This window comes from Callithrix jacchus, chromosome 6, assembly GCF_049354715.1.
Source record: "Callithrix jacchus isolate 240 chromosome 6, calJac240_pri, whole genome shotgun sequence".
Lineage (NCBI taxonomy): Eukaryota > Metazoa > Chordata > Mammalia > Primates > Cebidae > Callithrix > Callithrix jacchus.
Window position 1 is genome coordinate 62,362,459 of NC_133507.1, and position 21,039 is coordinate 62,383,497.

Sequence of the window (21,039 nt, forward strand, 5' to 3'; positions counted from 1 at the left end):
GTACATTAATACACTCAGGGTCATTTGTCCTCAAACTGACTTTAGATTTTGAAGCTTTTTGAATTCTCACATCTGCTTTATAGAGTTTTCCTACATCTTTTCTTGCTCCTCCAAAGCACCTACACTCACTTCCTGCTGCTTTCATGTAAATGATAGCCCCTATGAATAATAGGGGTTCTACTACTTACCAGTGTTTGTATAGCTGTTTAGAGCTAACACAGAACTGGCTGGGCGCAGTGGCTCACACCTGTAATCCCTGCACTTTAGGAGGCCAAGGACGGCAATCACAAGATCAGGAGATCGAGACCATCCTGGGTAACACAGTGAAACCCTGTCTTGACTAAAAATACAAAATGTGACCCAGGTGTGGTGTTGGGCACCTGTAGTCCCAGCTACTTGGAAAGCTGAGGCAGGAGAAGGCTTCAATCCCAGTGGTGGAGGTTGCAGTGAGCTGTCATTGGGCCACTGAACTCCAGCCTGGGTGACAGAGCGAGACTCCATCTCCAAACAAACAAACAAAAAAACAAAACATAATAAAACAAAACAAAAACTAACACAGAAATTTCACTTCAGATTGCTTTTTGTCCTCACAGCAATCCTGTGAGAATGACTAAGTTTTGGTATTAGTTATTTATAAGAGCAAATATGCTCAGGATCCATTATACAAATAATTTTATCTACTTTAGTGCCTAGATGTTGAATCTGGGCCACTGAAAGAACTCCTTTGCTTATTTGGTTCTAGTAGAGAACAAAATTTTATGTTTATTCCAAGTTTCTTTGTATGTTCTATGTGTTTTTGTGCTATCTTAACAGAAGCTGAGCATTTGAAATTAATTAGACAGCTTTGCTTAATTATGCTAGAAGCAAGCACATTAAGAACCATATTAACCTGATAAACTAGACACATATGTTGCAAATATGATGGAGGCATAATTATTAGTTTCAGCATTTTTTTAGCTTGCTATTTCTTTCAATATGTCTAAAAGAATGGATTAAACTGATGCACATTAATTATGTAAAGTTCTTTTCTCCTGAAGCCTCATTAATTGTAAAAAGTAGGGAAATGAGCTGTTCTCTGTTAAAAATCATATACTAAGTTCATATGATTTAAATCTCCCTCCTTACAAATATAATCAGTTTTTTAAAAATGTATTATTTATGCTCATTTGTGAATGAGGTCTATTGAGCAGTGATTTATAGTTTATTTTTAGAAAAGTAAAAAACTCAGTTATAAAAAATATGGCATCAGAGAAAACTAAGTTTATCCAGCTCAATATCAAGAGTTGAATATATATAAAAGGTCTAATTCCACATCTACACTTTTGTCAGATACAGGCTAATAAAAATACTAAAGCACATTTGAAGAATGTAAATTGTGTCTTGGACTTCTACCAGTCTGTACTGAATTCAATGCAAGGATCATATAAACCTGACAGTTTAAAATATGTCAGTATTAGGTCAAGGGATATTATTTATTACTGTCTAGAATAACTGTATGAAATGAAATTATTGCTATACCTGTTGCTCTATCCAAAGCCTTATTTACTTTGACAATAAGTCTCAGTAGTCTGTTTAATAGTATTTGTTATTTTCACACAGTACAAGTGAATCATGCTATATGCATTTGTAAAAAGAAAGTTGTAAAATATGTATATGAAGATTATGTAAGCATACATGAGAAGCTGTTAGTTTTAGGTTACATTGGTTATTTCCACACACTCTTTTTAATGGCACATCATTTTGGCTATGGAACACATGCCTTTAAATGGTTAATCTTTAACACTTTGTAAGCTCATATACCACTTATAAATGCAGATTCCTCTTGGAAGGTGGTTCTCATCTCAGTTGAAGAATCATCTGAGGTTGCATATCCCAGGCTTTTACAAACTCTTCCACTCTCCTGCCACGTTTTTTGAATTTTTTTTCTGACTTCTCCAGGTGAATCGGAGATATCTAAAATATGCCCGGCAATGACATCCTCGTAGGTTGGTGGGGCATGCTTGAAGTCAAAGCCAGATTTGCCAGCTTCTGAGCTATGTGATGAAGAGGTTTTCATCTTTGACTCAACAATTTGACTCTCAAATGCATCCACTCCTGAGAAATGTTCACTTAGAGACCTTGTTTCAGAGTAGACCCTGGGCTGTTTAACAGGAATCTGTTCTTGCAGCTCTCCAGGATGTGTGCAAGAAAAGTCTGTAAAACTTGTGTTTCCTGAAGATGTTAATCCAAATGCTTTCTTACAAAATGTACGACTTTCTTGTTTTATATTATGGTTTGATTCTCCATTTGCATAAACTCTTCTATTGGAATTTGCTTCAGAAACTGGGCCATGCTCAAATTCCCTGAACCATCTGTTTATTTCATTTTCACGGTCATTCACAAAATTTTCAGCCATTTGAACAGTTCGGTTGGCTGCTTCATATCTCTGTGTGTGCTCTGACAGGCAAGGAGGCACTTGGACCTTGTGAATGATTTCAACTGCATCATAACTTTCAGTATCGGGCACTACGTGATCAGTGGAATTTAGTCCATCTTTGTGAACATAAGTAGCCCTTTTCTCCACTTTCCTGACTTCCTCTTGAGCTTCCATAGATTCTCTGAAGGAACCATTAGCAGCGTGATTTATATTTACTGGTATTGTGATTGTAGGTGGAGAATCCCTACCACGAGTTTCTATCTGAATTTGACGACGAAGTGTTGCAGGAGACATGATGATTTCAGATCTCTTCTCTACAATTGGAACCGAGGTTACTGCTGGACATGGGATGGCCCCTTTGGATAACTTTGCAGTGGTGTCTTTCAGTCTGACAAGTTGTTCAGAGCGGTTCCTGGGTGAAGAAGGGGAAGTGTTTGTTCTGTGAATTTCAGATGTTTGTGACATGGGCCTTCTTGGTGAGGGTTCAATGTAACTGTCTTTTTCAGGGGACTGAGCTAGCTTATCTGTAGTAGGGGTTTCTATTCGTCGGGCAGTAGATTCTATTGTGATAAAAGTTGGTGATGGTGGGCGTGTTTTTAAAGAGGGAAGAGAAATCTTGCTATCATCGAGTTTAATTTCATGATGGGTTTTCATGTGACTGGCAACAGTTGCTTCCTGATGAGCTGCTACTTGATGCTGTACTGTTTTCTCTTTGGCAATTTTATTTTCTTCCTGTTCACTATGTTTATTTTTGCTGACATTAACATTAGATACTTTAGATGATGTTTCATCAAGACTAGTGGGTTTATTTCCCTGTTTTCCTGTTTTGGAGGCTATCATGGCTGTCTGAATTATATTTTCATAGAAAACAAGCATATCTTCTGCTTGAGTTTTAATATGTGTTATTTCTTCTTTCACTTTTTCTAAATTATTCTCCATGGCAATATGAACTGCATCTTCTCTCCTTTCTTCACTTATCAGCCATGCTGGGATAGTATTTAACAGTGTCTGAAATGTTTTAAGGCCACTTTTATTTGGCTCTGCTTCAAACTGTTTTACTCTAGACAAAATCTGTTGTAGTTCTTCACGTTTTCTCAAGAATTCCACTATATTTACGGCACATTTTTCCTCATCCTGCCTGGATTCTTTCACAGAGGAAAAGAAAGATTTGTTCTGTGTAATCTCTTGCTTTGAATCTTTAGTATTAGAGAAGACTTGTTTCTGTTGTATGTCCTTGACTTCGAGACATTTTTCTTCCTGCAGACTATTATATGGCTGGGGCACTTTTTTATGTTCAGCTTTACTTTCAGAAGTCTTTATTTGTGTTTGCTGAAAATTCTGAGCCTGTGAATCAACATGTGCATCAATAACCTTTTGCTTGATGACCTTTGGTGCTGATTTGTTCTTCAAATATTCTTGTTTTCTTTCAGTTATTAATCTCTCTTCTTTTGAACCAATTATTGATGGTCCCTGATTTTTTTCTTCACTTCCTGGTAAATTCCCTGTTTCAGATCCCTCAAATTCTCTTTGCTTCCCAGGAACCATCTTGAGCTTATATTCATGGTTCTTCTGTATGGATTCTGTAGGCACTTTTATTGTCACTCTTTTCTCCTTCTTAGGTAATTGATAATGTCTTTCAGCCAGAGATTGCTTATGACTATATTCAGTGCTTCCTTCAGTTTTCTTGGTTTCCAGATATTGTTGTTTGGTAATGGTTTGAACATCAACTTCAGATTGCTGTTTATGACTTTCATAGCTGTGGTCTGTTTCATTTAATGTATAATCTAGAGTTGGAAGCTTGATGGTTTTAACTTTGAAACTTGGGGAAATTGGTTTGCTTTGGGGCAAGTGTGACCGCTCCAAATACTTCTGTTGTGTTTGTTGGGTACTATATTCTTGGTGATTCTGTTTAATTTCACAAGCTGATTTGGATTGCATAATGTCCCTTGGGCTTTGTAAACCTTCCTTTTTCATCTTATCTTTGTCTTCTGAGGCTGCTAAAACATGTTGGAGCCTCTTGGCAACGACTGTCACTGGTGATGTTGTGGAGAGCTGGTTATCAGAACACACTCCTAGTACCTGAGCATTACTTTGAGAGCCTTCGTTGGGTTGAACCACAGTGCACTCTGAATCAATTCCAGATAGAGAAACCTCCTCATTGTTTTTATGTAATGGCATTTCCTTTTCCACCTCTGATGTGTGTTGAGTTTGGCTTTCAGTTTTAACAATGTTGTAGTAAGAACTCTCCTGTTTCTGTTTCTCTAGTTCTTCTTTTTGTTGTCTATATTTTTCTTCAGCAATCATTAAAGGTGTCTTAAATTTTCTCATGTAAGGTTTTGGACTTTGTTGTCCTGAACTCTCTGGAAATGAATGAGATTTTACAACAGGTGCAATCTGTTTTTTCATGGGTGCTGAAGGTACTGGAACTGTATGTGAGAGACAATTTGCAGAGTCAATAGATAATTGTTTTCTTTCATCAAGACTCTTTCTAATAACCTTCTGCTTTGTCTCTGTGTGTTCACTGCTGGTTGTCATCGTTACTTTTTTCTGATCCTTTGTGGTAGTAATTTTGCATTCCATATCTGACAGGGTGTTTTCCAATTCAATCTTGGGGGAAAGATGGTTCTTATTTTCTTTTATATGCTTGGGAAGTTTGGGTTTGGGCAATGTGGGAGGTGGCAGCTCACCTGATTTTCCTACTATGATTTTAGCCTGAGAATTCTGAGACTTTAAGGCTTCTTTTTGGAAATATTGTTGCATGAAGGCTCCACTGTGCTTTTCCGGAGCAGAGGAGGAAAGGAGATGTCCTGATTTTTGAGATGGAGTTGGAGGAGGAGGAGGCGGTAGAAACATTGATGGACTTTCTCTTTCAGATTTCTCATCTACTGGAGGTGGAGGAAGAGAGAGGCCTGGAAAGCTTTCGAATTCAGCCTTTATCTTCTCTGTGGACAGTGAGGGAAGAAACCCATTTTTTTCAGGAAACATCGTTAAAGGAGGTGGAGGAGGAAGAGGAAATTCAATTTCAGATGATCCATTAGAAGGTGGTGGAGGAGGTGGAGATGGAGGCAGAAAGGGGCACTCACTTTCTTTTACATTATTCTCAGGGTTAAAGTTGATTGGATTCAAGGACCTTTCCATTGCCATTTTTAAGTCTGTGGAAGTATTTGTCTTCATTAGAAAGTCCTGGCTTTTCAAGTGAACATCAGTCTCCTGCTTTTCGTTGGTTGCCTTAAATGCATTGTGACTTTTTTCAGAGACTTTCACTTTTGTTACATTGGATATGTCTTGCTTTACAGGCAAAGGCTGCCACATTGGTTGAAGGTTTATATTCTTTTGCTTTATATCCTTATTAGAATATTTTGTTTCTTGCTTTAACAAAGTTTGCTTCTGAAAATCCCCTGATATGTCGTAAGTTCCTCCAACTGGCATGCTGACTGGATGCTGGGTGGGACTGGGCTTGGAGTTTTGTGTATCTGTTATTATTTTAATATTTTTTTCGGTCTTTTTAGGACTCTTTGTATGGAAAGCCTCCGTTTTCTGGTGGTCATTTCTCAGTTCATATGTTTGTTGCTTTCCAACAGTTGTATCAAAAGATTGGATGGAATTAAAGACATCATCCTTCTTCAGCTCTCTCACTGCCCTGTCTGATTCTTTAGTTTTTAGATCATTCTTAACTGACCCAGTTGAAGTTAATTGTCTGGTCATATTTTCATCTCTACGATGTGCTTCTCCTGTGATGTCAGTCCAGACATCCATTTTATCTTCTGATTCCAATACATTTTTAATAGATTTATGGTGTGAATTAGATAGTCTTCTAAGGCTTTTTTCAAGAGCATCATTGTTTTGTTCACGATCTATGACAATCTTTACAGTGCCTTTGGGGGCTTTTGAAAGATTAACCTCAGTTCTTTCATCTATTAAATTGCCATGACAAGATTTTCCCATAGTTTGACTGAGAGTATGTGCTCCCCCTTGCCACCTGGCTGCTGGCTCAAATGGTCCTGGCCTTGGCTGAAGAAGACTATTTTCGTTCTTCTGGACAGCAACCTGATGAATATCTGTACTCTGCTCTCCTGAGGATCCTACCATCACAACTGGAGCATCTTCTTTGATTACACCTTCTTTATCTACCTCTTTGAAACTTCTTTGTGCTTCTTTCAAAGACCTTAATGATGTTTCCAGGTCATCTCGGAGAAGCTCCTTTTTCAGAATTTCTGTCCTTGTATTTGTAGCTTTTTCAAGGCATTCAATAGTGTGTTCAATATCACCAGGAATGGCATCAGGCTGTTTAGATTCTTTCCATCGGTGGCTTGATTCTTTAAGTGACTTGAGTGTGGCTAGCATGCTACCTTTTATAGTTTCTTCTGTTTTCGTCGCTATTTTCTGATTTATGGCCTGGCTGAGGGAATTTATGGTTGATGTCAAGTCACCTTTTATAATCTCTTCTTTGGGTATTTTACATGCACTCTGAGGCTCCGTCATAAAAACCTTAAGTGTATTACGCACATCTCCAGGGATGATGTCAGTTTTACTAACAGTACGTTCAACCATAGGCTGCCTTTTATTTAGTAACAGTTTTGTGCCTTCAACATCACCACCAAGGATTTCTTCCTCTCCTTCTTGTTTCTTAGCTGTTAGTGTTTCATTTGACCCTGTCTGGAGTTGTTTGAGATAATCCAAAGCTCCAGTTTCTATGCAAGTTGTGAAAAACTGAACATTTCCCCTCTCAGAGGCATCAATTTTAGCCCTTTCAGATATTTTATTGTTTGATGTGGAAGACAATAAATTATGAATGGTACGTCTGACATCACCTCCTATTATTTCTTCATGCTCAATTGTGTCACCATCATTTTCATGAAGAAGACAATAGATAGTCATGTTAATATCTCCTCTTTCATCTTCCTGAATTAAGATGCCTTTCTTCACAGATCTTTCCTCAGAGAACAGGTTTTTTATTGCTTGTCGTATATCACCTTTCACTATCTCTTCTTTTTCAGCATGAAATTCAGTTGATCTGTTTAATAATTGAGTTTTAGTCAAATTAACATTTCCCTTCTCTTCTTCACTAACCAAAATCTCTCTTTTGGTACAGTCTCTTTTGGAAAGTAGATTCACCATTATATTTTTGAGATCAGCCCTGATAATTTCTTCTTTCTGTATCTCAGGAGATGCTTGGTTCATTAACTTGTATTTTGCCATTCGAACATCCCCAACTTCGTCAGCTTCAATGATGATTCCAGGAGCCTGGATAACTTTCTGAGAGTAGAGATCTTCTAAGGTTTCTTTAATGCTCTTGCCAACAATTTCTATCTTTTCCACTCTAGCTTCATTGAATTCATGAAGGGGTGTTGTTTCAAAGAGCCACGTAGTTGTTTTGACATCAGAAGGAGGGATTTCTTCCTTGGTCATTTTTGTGATATCTTTATGTGCTTCCATAATAGAATCCAAAGTTTGATTTTCAAAAAGCCACACAGCCTGTTTAACGTCACCTTTCTGCACATCTTCCTGGCTGACTGTCTTGATATTTTCATATTCTAATCCTTCTCTCAGTTCATCTATAGTATGGGTTTCAAATAACCAAGTAGATGTTTTAACATTGCCTTTTTGGATTTCATTGACACTTACTGTTCGTATATAATTATTCTTATCAAAATTTTCAGACTCAAAGAATTGCTTACTTGTCTTTACATTGCCACCTTGAATATGATCAATAGTGGGCAGCACATTATGTGATTCTTCAGAAATCTGATCCAGTGGCTGAGTTTCAAATCTGTATCTGACAGAACTAACGTCTCCCTTCTGAATATCTTCTTGTGTTACGGATTTAATAACATACACAGTTTCTGATTCATTGATAGCATCTAGTGGCTTTGTTTCAAAAAGCCACCTTGTTCCTCGCACATCTCCATGAATTACCTCTTCTTTTTTAACTGTGGTCACTTCATGATAGTGCCCTTCTCGGTCTTGAATTGCATAGAGTGGCTGGGTTTCAAAGAGCATTCTATAGCTTCTTACATCACCCTTTGTTATTTCTTCAGTAATTATTTTCTCGGTGCTGATATAGTCAGATTCTTCTTTAATCTCATCTAAAGAAAAAGTCTCAAAAATAAAGCACCCCTTTCTTACATCCCCACCTTGTATGTCTGTCACCGTCTTAACACATTCATCACCTTCTTGGCTTTCTTTTATCTTATCAATTGGTTGATTTTCAAAAAGCCACCTACAATTTAAAACATTGCCTTTCTGAATATCTTCAGCTTTTAAGGTTTTGATCTTTTTCAAAACTTCCTCTGAACAGGAACTTATAGAATCTAAGGACTGATTTTCAAATTTATACTTTATGCTGGAAACATCTCCAGCTTGTATATCCATTTCAGCAGGCTTGATTTCCTTTGCTTCTCCTTGTATGCTGTCCAAATTTTCTGTCTCAAAACGAAAACATGCTGTACGAACATCCCCACCTTGGATCTCTTCCTGTTTTACAGTTTGCAACTTGACTGTTGTTTCAGAGTCATCTCTTATGGTATCAAGTGGCTGAGTTTCAAAGAGCCAAGTACAGGTTTTGACATCACCCTTATGAATTTCTTCACTGCCAGTCATTAATGAAACTTTTTCATAAAGAGACTCCATTGGCTGGGTTTCAAAAAGCCATTTACAGGTTTTGACATCCCCTTTAACAATATCTGTAGCTTGTTCAGTTTTACTTTCTGTTTCTTCCACATCACTAAAATATTTAATTGAATCAAGAGGTTGGGTTTCAAACAACCATTTGGCAGATTTCACATTTCCGGTCTGTATTTCTTGAGCAGATATTCCTCTAATGATTTGAAATTTATGAATGCTTTCATCAAACTGGTCAATGGGCCTTGTTTCAAAAAGCCACCTACAACTTCTTACATCGCCTCTTATGATTTCCTCTTGCTGGACTGTCTTTACTTGATGATATTTTCCAAGGTGATCTTGAATGGCATACAGTGGTGTTGTCTCAAAGAGAGATTTATTTAACTCTACAGCACCTCTTGTGACTCCTTCCACCTCTATTTTATGTGATGCATCAAATTTAATTAAATTGTTTGATTCAAAAATGTGTGTGTAATTCTTCACGTCTCCTCTGTCAACTTCTTCAAGTTTCACTGTTCGTGTGTACTCCTTTTTATCTTTTCTAATCTCCTCCAGAGGTTGGGTTTCAAAAACCCATTTTTGATGCCTAACATCCCCTTTTTCTTCTTCAGAGGCAGTGATTTTTTGAAGCTTTCCTATGTCAGAACTGTCTTTTAATGCTTCAATTGGAAGTGTTTCAAACAGATGCTTAGTAGTTTGTACATCACCCCCTATTATCTCCTCATGCGGTACAGGATCCGCATCAGGAACTTCTTTTAGAATGTCTAATGGCTGTGTTTCAAACATCCAGCACTTTCGGGAGACGTCTGTACCTATTATTGTTTCCTTTTCAATGATGACTTCTTCTGACTCTTTGATTTTCTCCAAAGGTTGAGTTTCAAATAACCACTTTGCCCTGCTCACCCCACCTTTGACATTTTCTTCCATAGATATTCCTCGGACAATTTTAATTTCCGTGATATCTTTGTTAATTGTGTCCAATGGCTGTGTTTCAAACATCCACCGTGCTGTTCTTACATCTCCCTTTTCAACATCTTCCCTATGAACAGTTTTAATTTCCAGTATTTGACCTGAACCATCTCTAATAACATATAATGGTTGAGTTTCGAAACATTTTATGCTTCTCTTAACATTTCCCTTAATTTCTTTGAGCTCGGACCTAAGCTGCAGTAAGTGAACCTCATCCACTGAATGAAGGTGTCCAAGCTGATCTAGATGTTGAGTTTCAAACATGTATCTCACAGTCTTGACATCCCCCCGAGTTATGTCCTTACTGATAGTTACCGCTGATTCTTCTTGACTTTGATGCATTTTATTCATTGAATCCAATGGCCTTGTTTCAAACATCCACCTAGCTGTGCAGACATCTCCTCTGGCTAGCTCAGGAATTCTCTCTGAATTTTCTACAGTACCAGAAGAATGAGCCCCAAGTGTGTCGATGGGTTGCGTTTCAAACATCCATGTGGTATATTTCACATCACCACCAGCAATGATTTCTTGATCAGCAATGCCCCTGGAAATGTCACCTTCATCAGGAGAGACATTGTTGATGGAATCCAATGGCTGATTCTCAAAGATCCATCTAATAGACTGCACCTCCCCCTTCAGAATTTCATCCCATTCCAAGTATTCTCTTTCTGAGTTCAGATCTTTTTGAGAACTGTCATTTGTATTTTCAAAAACATACCGGGCTTGTTGCACATCTGCTGAGACTGAACTCCCTGAGTCCATTTGACTAGAAACAATCTCAGAAACGTCACTGATATAATCTTTTTCTAAGTTTTTTCTTAACTCAGGATGGATGTGTTTATATAAACGGTTTAATTCATACAAATTTCTTTGCTTAGAATATACATCTTTGGGGACTGGTAGTCTTCTAGGAGAACTGGGCAGTTCAGGGGACTGGGAAAATGCTGTCACATCTGTTGAAGTTTGAAGTATGTCAGGTGGGGGAGGAGGAAATTCTTCTGTCATTCCTGAATAAATAGCATTAATTTGTGCCAGAGTTGAGGAAGTGACATTGTGATCAGTATAGCTTGTGGTTGATGTTTCCTTCCCCTGACTGGTTGAAATGCAAGAAGTGGAAGAGGTACCCACAACTGATGATGGCTTTAAAGTCTCTTCATATTCACTTTCAATCTTTAGGGGAGAGAAAATCAAATCTTATAAAGGTGACTGTAGTGGCAGAGGCTTCCTAGGCACTGACCTTCATTGGTCTGTAACCTGGATCCTCCTATGATATCTCCATTGGGAACAATATATGATATACTCATTTAAATACCTACTTAGGAATAATAGTCAATGTTTGTCACTATCATTCCTATAACACATTTTCACTTGTAAAGTTATATTTGCCATTCAATCTATCAATGATTCAGTATTTTAAAACTTACACATAATCTTGATTTTTTCCCCTTTACTTAAAGTGGTATGAAGAATAAACCAGAGGGAAATAGTAAAAGTCTTAAAGTACTTTTGAGGGTTGTTTTGTTTTTCTTGGAATTTAAAACAGAACAGAGTAAGCATCTGACATTTAAAATTGAATTAATTACTTTACTGTAAATTATTGGACTTTAGAAAATACATACTTTTTTCTTCTCTTATTTTCCACTATTGTGAAAAGTTTCTACTCTACCTCCTTTTGCATGCAGGTCAATATTCTCCTTATGGAACCAAATAAATGCTAGTTCAGGATTTTTTTGTTGAAAAGCCACCTCAAATGTTCAATAATTTGAAAACCTTATGCATTTTTAAGCTTGGTCTTATACTTAATATGTTTCTGTGTAAATAAATGACTTTACCTTAATCTGCTTGGCTGGGGTTGTCATCACTTTGTCAGAATACAGGATCTTTTCCTGGGAAGACTTTTCAAATTGCTCTTTTAACAGCTTTGTTGAAACCTTTGGAGTCTCTTCATCCTCAGGTGTATCAATGACTATAAACAGAAAACACACCAGGAATACTATGTAATTACTAAAAATTATGTTTAAGAAGAAATTATGGCTGGGATCATGCCTTTAATCACAATACTTTGGGAGGCTGAGGTGGGAGGATTACTTGAGCTCAGGAGTGTGAGACCAGTCTGGGCAACATAGCCAGACACTGTCTCTACAAAAAATAAAAAAGATGAAATTAAATGCTATGGGAAACTTCTCACAATTTATGTTAAGTAAAAAGATTCAAGGTACAAGCATACATATCATATTATATCATTATGTAATTTAGGAATATAGAAAGAATTATAGTAAGACAATACAGGAAGAAAAATGTTGGTTATCTCTGGATTTTCCAAATTTTCTATAATCATGCTCTACTTTTATGCTCAGGAAAAAATGATAAAATTTATAAAACAAGAAAAGCATTTGCAGAAGACCTACTTTCTTAAGCAATAAAATCAAAATAAATATACAGATATGTAATTAAGTAAAGTTTCAGTCACAGTTGCCTTAATTATTATTTTTTTAGCTCTTTGGGATAGCAAAACTCATTCCATTTTTATAGACAAGACAAACTATGTTCAACCTTGTGCAAGCTTGCACAAATTCAGCTGTAGTCTAATCTCATATCTACAGGTTGGAGAGCTGGAGTTAATAGTGCTTAAAATCTGTTATTAAAATTAATTCAGTCTAGATAACAATTCTATTCTCAGGGATCTTGATAAACTTCAAGGTTTACTGTAGGTCCCTGAGACAAAAAGGAATTCACAGGCGGCTAGCTTTAGGCTTTAGAATGGATGTGTTATAGGGTTGATGGGCAATAAACTATTTTAGAAACTTATTGCACCAATGACCACAGGCAAAATCTAAGCATGTGTGGAAATACTACTCAGGAATCTTTAGAACCACGAGTCATAGTTACTAAATTTACTCAGAGGGGAGGATTGTGCTTTGGGAATCATCCATCCAAACTCAAACACATCAGTAGGAGAAAGGAGAATTAGAATGAATAATACCAGACTCTTACCTGTTTCTTGAACATATTGATGAAACTGAGATGCTTGGTTTATTTCCTTGGCGTGCTTTTCAAGATGAGAAACCTATATTTAAGATAAATTGAAAATAAATTTTTAAAAGAAGTCAATTATTTGAGTACTACAAATCATACTCTTCATTTTACAGTGACTTTCACCCAAGACTTTAGTGTACATTGAGAGATGCTAATTAAGACTCTGTCATTTATTTTAACACATAGATTCACTTAGAATATATTTAAATTGACATCTAAAGTGCAATCATACTTTTAGAGGGTGCCTATTTTACTTTAAAAAGAATTCCAACTTGAAAGTGGAGAAACACTGATAGATATTGATACTAGATATGTAAGTGACAATAAATGCAAATGCTTACAACAAAGTCAGAATTTCCATACAGTCCTGGAAACAGTTTGAAAGTACTATATTTCCAAATAGTTACCATATCTGTTCCATGAACATCAATTTTCTGTATTTTGGACTCTTCTTGTTCATTTCTTGCCATTTCCTGGCTGCTTGAAGTGTCAACCTGGCTACTACGAATTGCCTCCTGAAAACAAATAGATAGACAATGCCTTAAGAAAAGTAAAAATTTTAACTTTTTTTTATTTATGCAATGTCAGTGACAACTTCTGGAAGCGAATTGAGATTCTTTAGTATATTATTTTTCTTGTCTGCTATAACAACCACAAGTTTAGTGGCTAAAACAGCATAATCTTAGGATCCTACACTTCTATAGGTCAGAAGTCCTGAATGAGTCTTCCTGGGTGTTGACAGGTATCGGAAGGTATGCATTCTGTTCTGCTGGCTGCGGGGGACAATCCATTCCCTTGCCTTCTGCAGCTTGTAGAGGTTGCCTACTTTCCTGGGCTAATGGCCCTTGCTCTATCAGACTGAGACCTTCTCATTTTGCCATCTGTCTGATACTGTCTTCCACTTTTAAGGACCCTTATGATTACATTGAACCAATCCAGATAAGTGACTATTATCTCATTGCCATAAAATTATCTAATTAGCCTTAATTCCACCTACATCTTAATTTTTTTTTTGCCATGTAATTTAATGTAGTCACAAATTCTGGGGATTGGGACATAGTTATATCTGGAGACCATTATTCTGCCTGCTACCCTTAGTAAGCAATAAATGTTAATGATGCATTACTCAGTATGAGAAAGATGAGCCTCAAAAAATATATGAATGTATATTTTTTTGTTGTTTATAAGCCACATTTGTATGGTACAAACAGACACGCTAGTCTTCAAATTGGCCATTCAGTATGATGACATACAATGAGTTCAGTTAAGAATATATCCATTAAATGTAACCAATATAAATAGGCCATATTGTGCTAGTTTATGTCTCCTTATCTTCACATGTGGACTTACTCTTGATTTTGGTTAAGTTACAACAGTTGACCCTGAATGAATTGGAAACTTCGAGCTCCTATTAATTTTGCTGATCCAATCCTGATTCTTCTATAGAATATGATTCTGATGCAAGTATATGATTGATTGATATAATGAAGCAGTTGGCATACTGCTAAGAGTCTTAACATCCAAAAATTAGGGTACAGACAGATGACTCTTTACAAGAACATGTTTTTGAATGTGCCTGAAGTTGAGACTTCATTTTTATCTTGATATCCAAATGAATAACAAATACTATTTTTGAGATCTGACTTTTAAAAATTTGTCTTAGTACAGAATAGCCAAGTGAACAAGGGTATATTATCATTATTAATTAAATAGTATTATCAAAAAGATTTTTTGCAGTGTTAAAAAGCTTTACACTAAGAAATCCCAATATCTTAAACTAATAATAAGTATAAAATTAATGCCAGCAGATGTATGAGACTTTTTTCCTCAAGGGTAGTTGGTATACAGTGTTTAAAGTCTCATCAACCAAGAAGCAGTTAGTCATTTAGTCAGAGATGTTATAGTACAATCTGATCTTATTATGCTTTTCTAGGAAGGATGATTAAGAAAAAAAAGTTGAGGCCTTCCTAGAAGTCCTACAAAAAACTGAAGGCAAAATGTGGACTTATACTTTTAAATGTAGATTGTATCTTATTAAATTGAAGACCACTGTAATTTTTTTTCAAGCAGAGTGCTTCCTAAGCCTAGTTAATAATCCACATATTTCAAATGATATTTGATAATACATTCGACACACACTTTGTGCTAAGAAAAAGTTCACATAATGAATAAGTGAGGAATGCATGCATGAATAAAATAGCAAACTTTTATTACAGTAATTCTATTCAAACTCCCATTTCCCAGGAGTGTTCTCAAAGCTGAGGATAGCACAATGAATAACATGCGTTAGCTTCTTGAGAACAAGTATAGAAAATAAATAAACTGTGTTCATTCCTTCAAGAATCAGAAATTCATATAACAAGATGCCTTGCAATTAATACTATTCAAACTCCTATTTTTCAGGAATGTTCTCAAAACTGAAGACAGAACAATGAACAAATAGTTCTTGTGAATGAGTATAGAAAATAAATAATCCATGTTCACTTGTTCAAGATCAAAGAATCAGAATTCCACATAACAAGATGCCTTGCATAATCAAGTTTTATTTGAGGCTACCAATAGTATTGTGCTGGAGAGAGCAATAACAATCATTGAAAACTGCAGATATTAAAAAAATGCATGGGCACAAATGACAGCTCTTTATACTAGTGACAAGTCTTTCAATCTATTAGGCGTGTAATGGGATTATTCTATGGCTTTCTTATGCACACACTGAGAAATAGGAAGTATCAATTAAACAAACAGTGAAGTAGCAGAGGAGAGTGGGCACCTGACCAAAACCAAGGTCCCTATGAGGGGCATTGTGATGATTTCTGTAGAATAATTTCTCTGCCTAATGGCCTACATGCTCGCTGTGGCCTGGGGACATGCTTTATTTGACCCACACAGTGATTTTAAAGTTTCTAATTAGGTAACATCTACAAAAATTAAAACAAAAATTATTTCTGTTTTAAAAATTCTGAAGACATAGTGACACTGTGTTCATATTCTAACATGACAGAGTCTGGCTTTTAGTTGGGCACCATCACTATCACTTGCTAATACTTAACAGCAAGTTGACATGAAAAAAAAAAAAAGACCTTGCTTGGTAGCCATGTAAATTTGACTTTCTGATACCTGCCTGCCACCAGTCTGAAAAAGTAGAGTTAGTGACATAAATCTCTGTGTTGAGAAAAATACAAAATATTTGGAATAGAAAAACTACAAATAAATGTGATTTTAACATATTTTAACAGTTATTTGCTGAGATAAACACTTTATAGTTAATGTGTATCTACTTGAGTAAAAACAATCTATGCCTATCATCTCTAAAAATATTTTCTTGTAGGAGATGACACAAAATAAACAGTACAAATGTACATAAATTTCGTTTAAAGTCTGAAGTTTTTACTTCAGCATTTATGTGCTATTTCCAAATAGAACTGTAATTGCTACACTAGTTTGGGATGTTAGCAACAATTCTACTGCCCCCTGGTTGCTGTAACTCACATAAAATATTTTTAAAAACATCCCAAGCTTTTGTTTCTATCATTTACTGTTTCATGTTTTGCAACTAGTTTAGTTTGGTTTTAAAATCTGACTTCCTTTCTAATTGTTGGTGTCTATAGAGTATAGGGTTAGGTAAAAAACTGAATCATCATAATGCTCAGGCAGAAATCAAATTAAATAAAATGTTACAAAGAACTCTGGTCAGATCACCAGGCACAAATTTGCATCAATAATTCATAAAATTGGTTGCTGAAAATTAAATTTAAATACAGACCAGTCTGCAAGAGACAAATGCTATTTTGTTCATAGGTAGATTAACCAGTAGTCAGGAATGGGAGATTAGTCTTAACTCCCTCCTCTACTAGGTATGTTGTAATCATGGGAAAATCATGAAATCACACTTAAACCCAGGTATTTCATCTCATGAGCCATTACAGGAAAGAAAAAGAGGTAATATATATGCTAACTTTGAAATCTAAAACAAGAAAATGCAGTGCAATTACAAGACAATATTATGATGTTTGCATAGCTCACATAAGTCTGATACCAGCTTATATATTAATCAAATATATCACAAAAATCTATTGTTCACATGCACATCTTCTAAGGAGATTTCTGCTCACAGAAAACAATCTGTATCCTGCCTATTCAACTTTTCATTCTTATTATCATTATAGGGAAAGATGTTGTAAATTTCCCAATAAAATTGCAAACTCATTCTAGTGCAAAGTATGAGGAAAAAGGAAAGGCTTTTTTTTTTTTTTTTTTTTTTTTTTTTGCAACTCACTATTATTGTGACTATTGGACCTAATAGAAAAAGATACGAGCAAAGACTGGCATAATAGTAGATGGTCACTGCCTCACTAGAGTGGAAAAAACAGTTCATGTTCAATGCCAATAATACAGCAGTTTCACTACTCTCATTTTTAATACAACCAGAAAAAGTTATGATATAATAATGTTATTTGCATCTTTGTCAAACAGACATAAACAATACCCAAAACAGGCTGTTTATTTTAGCAAAAATGTTCATGGATTAAAGCCTTGAAAGAATAATAAGTTTTATTTTTCTGTTAAGTGATGAACATAACAGTTTGTGGTTGACCATTGTGTTTGTCTGGATTTAGATATATATTAAAATTCAGACACTGAATTTTCTCCTTTTTCCCTGAAGTTTCTCTTTTAATTTTTATTAATTTTCTCTTAAAATTACAATATATAACCTGACATCTTTAAGGTTTGAGCTTTAGGTAAATGCTTCCCTCTTGAAGACTCAGCTCAAAATTACTTTCTTTTTAAAACCTTTCCAGTCTTTTCCATACAGGGTTTACTATTCTTGTTTTTTCTATTTCTGTGATATCAGCACACATCTGTATTATCTGCCTATCACATTTAACAGTCATCTTTGCTAATATGATCCTCTCCTTTAATGGAACTGGGTCTATCACATGCATCCTCAAATCCCAACGATTAGCTTCCAGGCACACAGTAGATATCCAATAAAATGTCAAGGAATGAATGCATGAGCAAATAAAGTAGTCACTTTTTTTAGTAGTGTGAAAATTTTATAATATTTAGTCTGCTTTGAAAATTGAGATTCTAAATTCTTCCACATAGTTCTATGATTTTTTTTTGTGGCATTTTGGATGGTCATCCTTTTGACACTAGCAATAACATGTCAATCACTTTACAAAGTGCACTCAAAAAGAGAACTCTCTTCACAGATGTTCATAGATGTGATAAGAACATCTACGGAAAAATATGTGCAGTGCTGTGATAGTGTAAAGGGTTGTTGACATCGTCAGAGAGAGGAGAAGTCTGTACCGAGAAAGCAGTAAATACACTAGAAGCCCAAATCCCACCATTATGCAATATATCCATGTAACCAACATGCACATGTAACCCCGAATCTAAAAAAAAAATATGTATACAGCAAACACATACACAGAAGTAAAGATTCTTTCAAAATAGGAAAAAATAATGCTTTGAAATTGCCTTTTTAACAAAAAGATATTCATGATGGTAAACAAACTAGTTTGTGTGTTTCTTTGTGAATTATTATTCACTGAGTTAATGGATCTGACATGTTGTCAAGGGTCATGGAGAAATTGCAGTAGGATGCATTGGGCAGAATTACTATGACATTGAAAAACTATGTTGAGATATTTATATTGACACTGAAAGACAATGATTTATCCTCATTTTCTATTTATAAAAATAGGAAAATAACACGAAGAGAAAAGAAGAATTAAGGCAATTCCAAGTACTAATTCTTTGTGTGACTCAATAAACTCAGAACTTAAGGCTCCAATTTTAGTTGGTTCAATAGTAGTTCTGCCTAAAGTTACGGGAGTATGCCAGTTGGATTATTAGCCTTTAAGAAACTAATAATGTAAAAACCTTCAAAACATTTTAATGTAGTGACTTTTCTCTTTGAAACACTAAATTTTTAAACATGAGTGACCTTATAGAGCTTCACTCATGCATGTATTTATTCAAACAGCAGTTATTGAACATTGGCTATCTCAATGGCATTGCGCTAGGCATTGTCAGTGTTGTTCAATATATTTCTGTGATCATATCTCTATCTATGCAATATATGTAAATACATATATATATTTAGTGATATAAAAAGGCTCATTAAGCTTGAAATTCCCCTGAAACAAGAATGCTAAACACATACCAAAGTATGAATTATGCAGATTTATTGCATAAATTTCTGCAAGAAGTGTTATCATTCAATTAATTTTAACTCTTCCTTGACTCATAACAATTATGCTCTGGTAATATTTAGTCTAGAAAGAGCAAACAATCATTTTTAATAAAGAAAATAATTTGTTTAGAAGTACAACATTTTGCTGTCAAAAAAAGGAGAATTTTGAATAAGCAATGCCAGTTTTAGCTGCTAGAACTCTGACTGTCTTCTTCTGCTCTCAAAGCATTATTTATAGCACTATATTCCAGAGGCCCAAAATGCTGAAGATTCATAAAAAGAACATATAAAAGATGCACTCTCAACTGAGTCGTCAAACATATTAGTCATATAAATAACAATATTTATATGGCAAACTAAAAATGCAGCTTACATAAAGACATTCAATTCACAATAAAGAATGCTTTTTAGAAGTTTTATGTAGATGTATATTAAAGATATATATGTATATAATATTTCAATCCAACATAGACACAAAGGATCTTACAACCAGAGGCACTAGGATATAAATAACCATAAATATCCAATAAGAGGCTGAAACTTAGAGTCTTACAGAGAAATGAAATTACAGAAAAAAAGTTTACAAAAAATAAAATATTCTAAAGAGAAAGAAGACCAGAGGTAACATGTGTCCTGTGCTAACTAATACAAACCAAAATCAAGAAACAGAATTCTACCACTTGATTACCATCCTTACAAGTATCCAACTGATTTCTAGGTCCCACCAATGGTATCTACTGATATTTAAATGACCCTTGAGTCAGTGCCCTTTTTACCCTGGAGCTTCTGACCCATTTAAGTCCTCATACATTTAATATGGACTATTTCAGTAGTCTCCTAATTAATCTCCTTTCATCTTACCTTAACCTGCTTTACATCAATCTTATACATCCAGAACAATCTTTGTTAAAGGCATAGCTATTCATCTTACTCTCCTTTTTAAATTTCTTTAATGGCTCTTGATTGCCTTAGAAGAAAGTAAAAATTCTTTAACATGGCGTAAAATTTACTATATTATCTGGCCTTTGTCTGCATCTCCAGCTTTATGCCTCAATTATTCCTTACCACACTCACAAACATATCATGTTGTTTTACCTTTTACACAAATTATCCCTTTGCCTAAAATACATTTTATATGCAAGAAAAATTATTTCAAGTCTCAGCTGAAGCATTCTCCATCCTCAGATGTCCTACTTGACCACCTTTCACCTGAACTAAAGTTTATCACAACTTCCTGGGTTTCCAATGAGCCTCATTTATGTTTTCTATCATATAATTGGTCACATCACACTTGTAACTATTTGTTCTTGGTCTGTCTCGCTAATAGAGTCAGCTACTTGAGTGCAAAATAATGTCATAATCATCATTGAATCTTTTTACCTGACATACAGTGTTGCCTAATGATTATCAGCTGCTTAGAAAAGTACATAAATATAAGGTTGGGGCTCTAGAGGCAGCCTTCTTGGGTGAGTATCACATTTGCTCACTTTTCTTGGAAATGTTACTTAGATCTCCTATGCATCCATTTCTTGTTCAAAAAAACCAATAATAATACTGCCTATCTCAGAAGGTTGTTGTGTAGAAGAAATAAGCTAATATGTTAAAAAAAAAAAAAAAAACAGGCCGGGCACAGTGGCTCAAGCCTGTAATCCCAGCACTTTGGGACACTGAGGCAGGTGGATCACGAGGTCAACAGACCGAGACCATCCTGGTCAACATGGTGAAACCCCGTCTCTACTAAAAATTACAAAAAATTAGCTGGGTACGGTGGAGCGTGCCTGTAATCCCAGCTACT

The 21,039-nt window shown here is 35.4% G+C and overlaps 1 protein-coding gene across 3 annotated transcripts in view; it reads right to left on the reverse strand.

Annotated features, from left to right (window-relative positions):
- XIRP2 (xin actin binding repeat containing 2) overlaps window positions 1-21,039 on the reverse strand; it is a 70,712-nt gene that overhangs the window by 6,333 nt on the left and 43,340 nt on the right. For 2 of the 3 annotated variants that reach the window (XM_008998772.6, XM_054257577.2), the window contains exons 4-7: window positions 13,450-13,557; window positions 13,001-13,073; window positions 11,839-11,972; window positions 1,801-11,176 (exon numbers count right to left, since the gene is read on the reverse strand). In XM_008998772.6, the coding sequence (XP_008997020.4) occupies window positions 1,801-11,176; window positions 11,839-11,972; window positions 13,001-13,073; window positions 13,450-13,557 (9,691 nt within the window). The remainder of the gene's footprint in view (window positions 1-1,800; window positions 11,177-11,838; window positions 11,973-13,000; window positions 13,074-13,449; window positions 13,558-21,039) is intronic. The other variant, XM_035304633.3, reaches the window with a different exon arrangement.